Consider the following 12958-nt stretch of genomic DNA (forward strand, 5'->3'; position numbering starts at 1 on the left):
CAGTAGCAACATAAATATTTCGTTATCTTAAATTTGGGAAAATGACATTTTGCACAGAACTCCACTGCCAGTAGCAACATAGACGTTTCGTTATCTTACGTGTAGATAATACGTTTCACTTATTATTAGACTTAGACATTTCCACTCCTCCTGCAGGAAGCGACATGTCACTTTCCATCCACCTTTCTCGATAAGATCCTCAGAATATAGAGATTCGCAGAGAGAATGATATTCAAGGCAGGGAAAGGAGGCATAAACTACAACATACATACTTCAAAGACAGACACTTAACACACTGTCAACGTAAGAAAGATGTATTCGAGTACATTAAATTGGCATCGTATAATACGTAGAACATTATATTTCTGTATAAATAGATTCATTTACAAAGATAAAAACTTTGAAAGTAATTTTTGGGCAAATATTGCCTATTTTTTGAAACTGGATATGCAATTTCATGCATTTTATGACATTATTACTCATAACTATTCCTAAAGTGTACATACACAGATGCGGACTGAGTTGTTTGGTTCAGAGCTCCCTATTACATACTTTGCAAATTTTATTTTTACCTTTTATCCCTATGAAAGCAAATAAAAATAGAAATCCTAAAGAGTACGTTTGTTTTAGTCGTGGGTAGGAGGGGGTTGTCACAAGGCATCTTTGGTCGACATATAGAATGGCAGACCAAGAACCTTAATTCTGCAAAATATTTTGAGCTTTGAGCCCTGTAAAACTGCAAGAAATGCATAAATTCAATATCAATCTGCTTTCCTCTGTGGGGTTGTTACATGGTATCTTTTTGCAAATTTTCATTTGAATTGGTAAAAATATAAAGAAACAGCAGACCAAAAACCCAACCTCAAATACCAAAGTTATCTGCTTTATTCTGTAAGGGTTGTTGCAAGCTATTTTTGTGCAAAGTTTCATTTCTGTTAATGGAAATATAGGGGAACTGCAAACCAAAATGTTTTGTAATGTTGACATTGAACCTATAAAACCGGAACGGAGGCCTAATTTTATAGAGAAATGAAAAACGTGTCTGGGCATATTTGACCAAGTTAAATGTTGTCCAAGGTTCAAAACGATCATCCCATAAATAAAGAAATGGTGCACAATTGTAATTGTTGGAAATAATAAGGAAATGAGAAGTTGTATTTGTATTCTGTATGTATGAAAAAGCTACAAAGACTATCTGACGAGTCCCAATTTTTGAACTACTGACCATATGAAAGGCACCTATCGCCCACTATCCACACTCTTCTAACGTACCCACTTCGAAATCCAGGGCTCTACACAGGTGCAGAAAGAAAACAAAGAAACATGGGAGATATGACGTATCTCCCTTCCTTTTGTGAGAGATTAAACATTGTATCTAGTGGCATTGTACCAACACGTCAACAAATCACGCCAGTTTACTATTAGAGTAAAATTATAGAATCTTCGATAACATCGATTCACAAATTAGTCTTGTTTGTTTGCATATTTCGTGTTTAAGCACAAAGTTGCACAATGGGTTATTTGCACTGTGCTAACTGCGAGTATCAAACCCAAATTTTTAACGTTATAAGCCCTCAAGCTTGCCACAAACTAGCGAAATAGTATCTAGAAAAAAAAGTCTCCATTCAAAATGAACCGTTCAAACTTTCTCAAAACGATAAGCTTGAAACTGTTTCCCAGTTTTTGTACGTTTATTCTTATGCAAACCCACTCTTTGTAAAGGTATGGTCGTGACTTTTAATCAAATTCTTTAAGGTTTTTACATGTGTTCAGTTGTAGTACCAACCCACTTGTAGTAAATGTTCTACAGTGAAGCAATATTCCCTCGACTTTTCCCCCAAGGTACAGCTGGATCTACTAATAAAAAAATTCAGAACACCATTAATTGTGGAGCTCATAGCAAACTGAAAATAAACTCACATATATAAACACCTGAAATGGCTTACAGTTGTATTTTTACTTGGTTGTCACATTCAAATTGGTATTCTGAAGCAATTTATTCTAATTGTCCATTTTTTCAAAATGGTTTTAGAAAAGTTGATTTTTTACGACATGTCCCAAGATCCCCTGCAATACATTAATGTACCATATCACAGTATCCTGTGGGAGGCACTGCTCTAAAATAAACCAAGAATAATAAATTACTGAATGAAACCACGATAAAAACAAACGCAGACCAATATTTTGTTTTATGCAACATCTCTTTATATTAGTTATCATTAAAATATAACCATTGTTTATAAAATAGTACTTGCTTACTTACTTTTCCATAATATTTTTATATAACATAGACCTATGTAAATTAAATAACAAAAAAGAGAGTAAACTGGAGTACTTGGAAGTAATTTGCAAAACAAAATTAAAATGTTGAATTTCATAAGTAGTAGGCTTAGAATGGCCTGGTGATTAGGGCAATTGACTTGCAATCTGCAGGTCGCGAGTTCGAATTCTGTCACCGAACATTTTCACTCCTTCAGCCGTGGGAACATTATAATGTAACGATCAACTCCACTACTGGTAAAAGAGTAGTAAAAGAGTTGGCAGTGAGTGGTGCTGATTAGTTGCCTCCCCCCCCCCCAGTTTATCACTTCAAAATTAAGGACAAATAACCCTCGTTTAGCTTTGAGCAAAATTTAATAAACAAACATAACTAGTTTGAATTTCACAATTTCAATAATCTATTTCAATGGGCCGAAAACAACATTTTGTTTAAAACAATAACTCAGCTGAAAAATGCTTATAAGCACAGTTTATAAATTAGTTATGGGTTTCGCCGGTAGGACAATGGTAAATTTACAGACTTACAAAGCTAAACCCCGGGGTTCGTTTTCTCACGATGGACAGGGCGCAGATAGCTCATTATGTAGCTTTGCGCTAAAAACAAACAACCGAAATAGTTCTGGACAGCTTAACTGGTCATTGTACTTAAGGTTATATAAACAATCAAAATAATTACGTTTTTGAACACCGTTCAAATAAAACAGTTCTTTTGTAAATAACAAAGACTGAATATATCTCTTAATTAACATTATTCATTAGTATGGTTTAGGACATATAGTAATTATTTAGTTGAGATTGTACAAGTATGTAACTTGGCGAGAAAAAAAATAAGAGACACATTTATCTAATCACAAGAAGGGAAACGAAACCAATGTTCGATTGGTGTGTACACTCCAAACTAATTGAACGAAGTAAGCAACTTGATAGTAAAGCAGATACGTTGAACCATTGATGGAAAACAAGTGAAACCAATGGTTGATTGGTGTATATAGTATAAGCAGGTAAATTAACATTAAAATGGATACATTTAACCACTTACAAGAAAACAAACGAAGTCGATGTTTGATTGGTTGTATACGATACACACTTAAGCACTCAAGGAAAGAAAATCAATAACAAGTATTTAGTTCACGAAAAGAATAAATTAAAGTGAGCAGTTAAACTATGCATCAAAATATATAATTGAAGTAAAGTTTGTGAAAGATTACAAAATTGTATGGATATTTTAACATGTAGTCATAAAATACCCAGTTCGTTAACGTTGAATACAAATATTTTGTTTCTTTATATAATGAAGTTAAACAAAAAGTACTACAGCAGAAAAGTATACTTTATATTCATTATCTATTATTCATATAGCGAAGTCTAGCTAACAATAATTAGTTTCTGTGTATTCGCTGTGCTTCAGATTATACTCCTTTCTATGCCGTCGCCTGAACAGAAAGCGACTTAACAACTGACTGTTTCTCTTGTGACCAATAAAACAAAGCAAATAACGAGAGTTTTTAGTGTTTTAGCTCTGTATTTGGATTATTAAGATTTGCCATGTGTTCCCACAGAACTCTTGTTACGCGCTATATTTCCTAACATCTGTAACCATTAGCCACACTTAACTGTTCACTGTCCTGTGTAATCTTGTTATTAACACATTTAATGCTAGTATAGAAAGACAAGAGAGGAATGAGATGAAAAAAACGAAACGGAAGGAATAACACAGTTTTTACAAACACGCAATTTAGTGCTTAGCATTTTTCTGATTTTACTTTTAGTTTTCATGAAATTATATTTTCTGAAAAGGTGATATTATTTAAACTGGATATGGGTATCATCTTTAAATTATGTTTTTGTAACTTATAAATATGTAAAATGGTAATGCCTTTACTTATTATTCAAAAATCAAGGCTGAAAAACATTCCAGCTTTTTTTTATACTTTATATTATATGTTTGTATATTTACAGAGAACATAACTGTATGGTTAAATTGAACAACTAAAGATAAAAAACAGAGTCTATTACAGCATATTTATACCTACGATTTGATTAAATAACACACCTTCGATGAGATTAAATATCATTCAAACAAAGGCCAAAAACATTTGTGTCACATACTAGATAGACTACGATCTATTGAGTAGGGATAGTAAAGCATATTTTAAAGAAGAGGATTCTGCAGAACAGATATAAACATTGGTATGGATACAGTAACAGTGCCTATTGTATTGAATCCTAATTTCTAGCCTCACGTATATAGAATAATACTATTAATTTAATTTAAAATGAAAAGCAGACACTGGTACATTATTAAGTCGATTATTAATATACAACGTAAAAGGTTATAACTACCACCCTTCCATTAAAGTCAGCATTCCTGATTTCATAATAATCATACATCTGTATGAAAAACATAATGATCATGTTAATATCCACTAAAGCATAGTGAATTGGAATTTACTCCCAATTTTTGATAATGGGTGTAGAAGGCTCCTTAGTTTATACACTATACACCATTAGGCTTATGTTTCGCAAGAGACTGGTAAATCTAGCGCTTCAACCAAAACTTTGTATTTTGCTATCCCAACGGCCTGTTGAGCATCGGTAGTGAGAATAAAGCGTTGTTGCAGCAATGTACAACCAGCAAAGTGTGGTTTAAATGATATTATAAACTTTCCTCACTAAAATCCCCTATTTAATTAATAAATAATGATGTGACTGAAATGATCCCCAGTCTTATTATGATGTAACAACATACCTAATATGCAATAAGGTATCAAGCTTCATCAATTTAGGCGTTTCACATCATGAGACTTGATGAGCCGTAGGTAACTAATAGAAATAGCGCTTGAACTAAAAACGTGTACGTTGTAAGTCAGCCGGCCTGATGAGCTCCCGTATTGAATGAGAGGCATTGTAGATTGTTGTGTACCATTGCACATTCTTACTGAAAACGAGTATTGAACCTAGCAAACACTGATGTTATGAATATTATTATTTATTGCCTACTTGTGGTATAATATCACAACTATTACCCAATAAGATATCATGCTCCGAAACTTAGGTGTTATGCACCATCAGTTACATTAACCTAAATACAAAATATATTATTCGAATTTTGAAACAATCTAAAACATTCATACCACTCTCAACCCAAAAAAAAGGCCTGCTCTTGAAGACTAACTTATGAAGATAGACCTATAACAAAAAACAAAGAAAACTGACGCTAAAGTTGCTACCAATTTCTCATTTTGGCTTATGTAAAAAATCATCAGGCGGACCACATTCAATAACATCCTAGCGCCTTCAACAGATGGGTCTGTTTTTCAGGAGGGCTAATCTGTAAGTATGATGGTTTATAATGCTAAACATTAGGCAGAGTACATGCAACCCATTGTGCAGCTTTGCGCTTAACAACAACAAAAACCAACTCTTTAGAGGCAAATTCATTTACCCTCTGGAAAAAGACAGATCCACCCGTTAAAACGCTAATGATTTTTGAAAGTGACTGATCAATCTTTTTGATCATAAGTGTTTTTTATGATCACGATCGGAAAAACCACATTATCTTCATTACCAAAGCTACTTACACTGAACGACGTATCACCTGCAGTATATTAGAAAAGTGGAAAACCGTAACAAAAAGTCATGGCACAAAAAGGCTACAGAAATTATGGAACTGATAGACGGATGGAAAAAGTTAATAACACTCAACAAAAGGCCGCCTTCTACCAATGAAGATTTCTTAATTACTTATACAAAAATTCAGCCTGAAAAAATCTATTAACTTTAGCTTAATGACCGTTTCAATCATTTTTCCTAAAATTCCAGATCTTTTTCCTGAAAACATGAAATCTCAAAGGTATTTTGTAAAGTTATAAGAGCTCTCAACAAAACAGTTGACACCCTCGTAATATATATATATATATAAGTGTGTTTGTGCGTGTGTGTGTAAGCAGATATATTTCACAACACTACGTATTACAAACAGCGCAAACATGGAATTTTTACAATATTTGGTAAACCCAGTTGACCTGTAGTGATTTTTGTAAAATGACTCCAAAAAATACTTCATCAAGTCGGATCATTCCATCAACATGATTCTTTAGGTATCAAAACTGAGTTTAACTTCATATAAAGCAGATGAAGAGAGACCAAAGAAGGTTTCTCAATTTCCTCTTTGAACTCCATGAAATCCTATTGCACTAACCTTAATTTTGGTATTAACATCTTCTCTATAGGTACGTAATTGTATTTCTTCTTATATATAAGTACTAATTAGTTTTATCGAATTTATACTTGAGAAATTCCCCCATCCTAGTAACTAAGCGAGCTATAAACTTTAAAAATCGAGTTTGGATACTCGCTCGCGGTGAGCACAGCACTGGTAGCCATTATGTAGTTTTGTGTTTAATAATAAAACAAACAAACTTAGTAAATTATTGTTTTGAGCGTCTTTATTTTAAGGCATGCAAAAAATATCCGTTGTGCACTAACGTATCTCTAATCCTCATTCATAAGATATTTTTGATGTACGTGGATTTACATGTGAACAACGTTGTTCTGCAACTTGATTTTCCAAGTCATTTAATCCTTTTCTCACACTCCTCCTTAAAAAATCAAAAGTATTACATTTCTTTCTCTTCATCTCCATTTCGCCCCAGTATCCCGATGACAATGATGGGCTTGAGGTTTACAAGGCTAAAATCCGGGGTTAGATTCCCCACTGTGTACATAGCCCAGATAGCCCAAAAGTAGGAAAGTTTCTAATCTAAAAACGATCGGGCTACTTGTTTTCTTTAAGAAAATTGAACCAAAAGAAATAAAAGGTTTTGTCAGGGCTAGTTTCAAAATTTCAATGTATATGTAAAAATGGCTATTCTTTGAAATTATCTTAACAATTTTGGGTTTCATTATTCAACAAAAATAATTCAAAAACACGTAATTCTCCGATTACTTCATAACAACGTTTGTCTACACTCCGACTAATGGTGCAGGGGCTGTTTTTTTTTTCTTTTTAGTTAATTAAATTAGTCGTCCTTAATCTGGATTATTAAATATATGAAAACTACCTCTAAATTTGGGACCAAGTGTGACCAAGTGGTCAGCGAGCCCAAACCGTGAATCTGAGCATTCACGGTTTGCGACCTGTTAATCCGAAATGCGCTCCGTACTTTGGGGCCATAGATGTGCTATAAGAGTAACAGTCAAATCCTACTATTCGACCAGACAACAGTACTCTAAGAATATGCGATGGGTACCTTTCCTAACAGCTCAAACTTAGAAATGGCTAAACACAGGTAGCCCTTGTGTAGCAATGCGCGAAACTGAGAAACAAACAAAGCATCAAAAGTTTATAATGTAAATTTGTACGTGTTATTCATCGTTAAAAATACTGAACGCATCATTTTTTGTTGTTGTTGTTGTCTAAAGTTATGCTGTCTTTTGAATAGTGCAGACACAAACAATTTAATTTTATAACAACCACATTATATAAACCCTCTTCTCCTCCAAATCACGTTTCAAAAATCCAAATGTACTAATAAAGTAATATACTATAAAAAACCCGTCATTAATTATATAAAACTTTTCTGGTTAAATAGATATTTATATCAATATAACCTCATATATTTAAAAATATTTATACCCCAACACTTGTAGTGTGTACTCATTTAATTATACTGATGCCTTCTTAGTCTAATACTCCAAATATCCAGTAGTTAATTAAGCACGTGTCAGAACATGAAATGAAACTGATCCCTGTTGATGATTATCTAAGCCTCTAAGGTAAGAATATGTTTACATAAAGTAAACTTTATGTCCTGGTCAGTTAATAAACACTCAGATGTATGATATATTTATATAGCAGCCTTATTTTTCGATTCAATGAAGAAAACTGAAAGAAATACAAAAGAAGATGTCTCCAAGGGTCAGCAGTGAAAATTCTTTTGTAAAGTATCGAAATTTATTATGTTCGAAAATATTCGACTGTGGAACTCTGCTAGAAAAGAATCCTGTGCTTGGACTTTTTTAGATTAAATATAAAGCAGAAAGGCAAAAATCAAAGTTAAACTCCAACAACGTATCTTATGTAGTGTAAAGAGAAAGAAGCAAAGTGTAAAAAAATTCACAAAAATAATTTAAAAAACATTTAACAAAGTGATAATAACGCAAGATACTTTAACAAATTTCAAACTTAGATGTTGAACAAAACACATTTGAATTAAAAATCGACCGAAGAATAAAATAGTATATAACGTTTCCTGTAAATACACACTTAATGCGCATGCCTTCTTAGCTTCTACGTCTATCTTCCAACTTGAGTTTTGGTCACGACATAAATGCGCCAAAAGGTATGAATAAGCAGTGGACGCAAAAAGTCATCAGAAGCTATTATTACAAAAATACATAATAAAGAATTATATTAATTTTTGCATAGAAAAATATATTTACTTTATAATGCTATAACGTGATCAAATAAAGGCAAGGAATAATAAAAAAATAAGCTACTCTAACCCAGCGCTATCAAAAGACACTAAAGATGATCTGTAAGAGCCTTTTATCACTGGTACACTGAAGTGATCCAAATCTAACAGTATCAAAAACTCTCATCACCGATTCCCCTCTAACCTACAAAAGAATACAAGGCAAAACTACATTTATTATGTCAGTAGTTAATACCACATGTGATTTATTGATTTTAGCTAATGTTAAAACTTGGTCGTAGGAGTAATCGGGAAAGCACGACTAACTGATACATCTCGTCTGAAGTTGGAAACATCTTTCAAACAAAAGATCAAGTATTATAGATGTTACTATGTCAACATATCAAAACTAACTTCCTTCCCAACCTTTGTTTTTACAGACCTTACACAAGGTAGGAAAATAGAACACAATACCGAAAAATGTATCTTTCTCGTGTCATACACTAAAAACATATTCATGCATACATTGCATGTCTGTGAATTGTTATCGTAACCATAGCGACGACATGCATAGACAACATATATATATATATATACATTCGAATAATAAGTTTCACTCTAGAAAATATCAAAATGAGATAAATAAAACAAACAAAACTAAATGATGCCCATGCACGAGAGATATCGAAACGTTTGTTTTTAAATATTCAACAATTTCAGCTACAAAAACAACAACTTATTACGTTAAACAACTTCAGAAATACTAACAAAAACAACAACTTATTACGTTAAATAACTTCAGAAATACTATGAATAAACGCATATAAGTCAGATAACAAAACAACGTTATTACAAATGATTAAGGATGGTATATACATATGTATTTATTTATATTTTGGTAATATACTACAATATTGTTTTACACAACATTCGTTTTTGCCAAATAAGCAGCTTTCGTCTTTAATCTAGGCTACCTAATGATCCATTATTAATTAAATGCCTTTCGTCTAGGAAAGTTAGTGACTCATTATTGAATTAAATGTCTTTCTTCCAAAATTTGTAATAACTTATTATTAACCAAATGTCAATCATTTTTTACAGTCTCATCTATTGTCCAGTTGGAAATTTTGTAACAAATGTCCTTGAGACTCTTTGCAATAAATAGTTTATTACTTTATATCAAAAGAGTTATTCTTTCAACTGCGAAAATATCAAAGGTGATTTTTCGAGTATTTTGTTCGACGTCAACAGTGTATATACGATTATCTTACCCAAATATTTATTGAATTACTATGAAAATATTATGACTGAATAAGAATCATCCTTTAATCTCTAGTGTCTTCATTATCCAATATTTTAAAATTGTGCTTCTGTCATTTCAATTTGTTGTGGTAAATAAAAATAAGCAAAAAGAAAGAAAGGCTTTCTGGAAGAAAGTTGGAATGTTTTGGTAAAATTCGTGATCTCGTGACAATTTTACTTTTATTTTATTCATTCTCTGTTAGACAGCTATCTCTGTTTCTCATATCTTTCAAAAGTACGGAATGACAACTTGCCAGCGTTGCTACCGTTCTTAACAAAATAACGTTTAAATGGTTTGATGTTTTCGGTTTCCCATATATCTATGTATGTGTGTGTGTATGTGTATATACATATACAAATTTCGAATTGTAATAACACATGATATGGTTCGCCCATCTAATTTTTAAACATGATATGCGAAATTCAAAACAGTATTTTACATTAAGCATATAAATCAACATGAAGAAGCGAGCTACCATGAAGAGAATTATATATCTTACGAGATATTTTCTTATGTTTATAGCAATACAATGTAAATGCGAGATTCTGCTTGCTAAATAAATCTGGTATTGGAAAATATTGCATACATATTTAATATCCAGCATACAAAAATCGCGATTAATCATTTCTATTCTCTTAAAAATACTTTCATGCAATGATTGATTATCAACTAAATATTTCTTGTCTAGAATATATAATGACTCATTATTAAACAAATGGCTTTCGTATAAGATATAAAATGACCAATTATTAATCAAATGTATTTCGTCTAAGATGCTTAATGAGTCATTAAACTAAATGTCTTTCATCCACGATATGTTATGACCTATTATTAATCAAATGCCTTTCGTCTAGGACATGCAATGACTCGTTATTAATCAAATTATTTTATCTCTAATAAGCAAGGACTCGTTATCAACCAGATGCCTTTCATATTGAATGTACAATGAATTTTATTAACCAAATATCTTTCATCTAGAATATGCAATGACTCGTTATTAATCAAATTGCCTTTCGTCTAACAGTCTAGGTAATATGACGGTACATGCCCATGTCTTAACAAATACATAATACTCATTATAATAATTTCCTATATAAAATATTACAGTTTTTTTATTTGATAACAGACACAATAAGTTGTAAGTATTATAAAATAAAAATAGATACTTACGCAATGAATTACAACGCCGAATGATATTATCCAAGAATGTATTCTGAGGTGCAACTAGGCCCCTTCTTCCCCCAGGCATTGTTCACTCTGTTCTATTAAGAATAAGAGGCTTAAGTTCGTGGTATGGATTCATCTAAAGCAAACCCTACTTAGTTGAAATTATTTACCCATTGCGTTGCTGCTACACTTGTAAATAACTAGAATGCAGAGTTGCCAGGTTCTTGCAAAAAATCTTCTTGAAATTTTAGGATTTACATATCACGTTTTAGTTAACTATTACATGAGTAGACGGTATAACTAACATAACTCTAATCACGTGGCTTCTACTTCTAGACTGTCGAGCCGCTAATAGGCATGTGTGTAACTTGTAAGGATGTTACTTAATGCGCCGCTAATATTGTCCTGTGGTCTGCTATGTGTTGCACAACATAGCTCCAAAGGTATCATACATGAGTTAAAAAGGCCTTCAAATTATTTAATATGTTTTCTACTTAGTCCACACGAATCTATCGATTCCACGAGGCTGCGGATGAACAAGCGGAGAGAAAACCCAGCTGGAACTGTGAATACTTTTTGGAGAACTTGTTCAGCGCGCGTACAGCGCCGTGCATCGTTAAGTTTGCGCATGTCAACAAGTAGCGTTACTGCACTAAAACAAATGCGCATGCTAGTAACCATGGTAACTGTAGTTTGTGACCGTTTGGCATGCCGCGTTTTGTCCTAGGCAAATAAAGATACATTGCAACAGCGCTGACAGAGCCAGTGAAGGGCTTTTTGATATATCTAATTTATTTGCAGCTTAGTTTCAAAGTGTTTGGTTACTGTAAAATGCGCTAAACATACAAATAGCATATAAGATATTAATGTACGGTCAAAAAATAAGATGAAACATTAATAATAACTAATCTTTATAGTGACTTGAATTGAGCATTGACCCTTTTGCGTATGTCACCGGAACTTATAAAGTGGCTCTTTTGTTGGTCTCTAGTTGTATCATTTTCTAAAACGTAATATAACGTTTTCAAGTTGTAGCCCATACTTAATGTAGAAATGCTAATATATGTTGCGTGGAATTGTAGCAACGGACCAAGTGCTGGTCCTGTGTCGTATCACTGATAATTTCACGTTTTGTATGTGTGTGCCAACATAACACATTGTTAGACTAGCTGGAGTACCAGTCCCCTGGATGGAAGTTATGTAAATTCATGATTAATGAAAGGTTACCTTAGGATATGAGAAGTTGCTTCCCTTATATGTAATTGTAAAAAATAAAAAATAAAAAAAAAAAAACTAGCTAAACACAAAAGGTGAAACCGCAAATTTATAAAAATCTCCGCATGAACCCAATGAATCTCCATACCAAATTTGTTGAAGATTCACACACAGAAGGTGGGTTATTGGGAAAAAACTCCAATAAAAACCTCAAAACTGAACATTTGTATGTATCTACCCATGAACCCAATGAACCTCCTTACCAAATTTGGTGAAGGTCCATCTACAGGGGGCGAAGTAGTGGTAAAAAACGCAAACATGCCTATAAAACCCACAAAACGAAAAATACAAACCTAAAATTTGTATGTACCTACGCATAGACGTAATGAACCTCCATACCAATTTTGGTGAAGATCCATCCAGACACTGCGAAGTAGTTACATGGACATAGAGCACACAACAGACAGAACTGTTATATTTATATAGATATAGTAACATGACGCCTAATGGCACTGGTGTTAATTAACTGGAACAGCTTTCACTTTTTGAGCACATATAGCTTTCGTTTTCAAGTTCA

General features: G+C 32.8%; 1 protein-coding gene across 1 annotated transcript in view; it reads right to left on the reverse strand.

The window, feature by feature from the left end:
• The window catches only part of LOC106478361 (potassium voltage-gated channel protein eag-like), a 127058-nt gene extending 115424 nt beyond the window's left edge, over positions 1-11634 (reverse strand). Inside the window, exon 1 of the mRNA XM_013938904.2 lies at positions 11170-11634. Coding sequence (XP_013794358.1) covers positions 11170-11248 — 79 coding nt within the window. The 5' untranslated portion in view covers positions 11249-11634. The remainder of the gene's footprint in view (positions 1-11169) is intronic.
• Positions 11635-12958: the final 1324 nt, after the last annotated feature.

Source organism: Limulus polyphemus, unplaced genomic scaffold (genome assembly GCF_000517525.1).
Source record: "Limulus polyphemus unplaced genomic scaffold, Limulus_polyphemus-2.1.2 Scaffold10, whole genome shotgun sequence".
In the NCBI taxonomy this organism is placed as follows: Eukaryota; Metazoa; Arthropoda; class Merostomata; order Xiphosura; family Limulidae; genus Limulus; species Limulus polyphemus.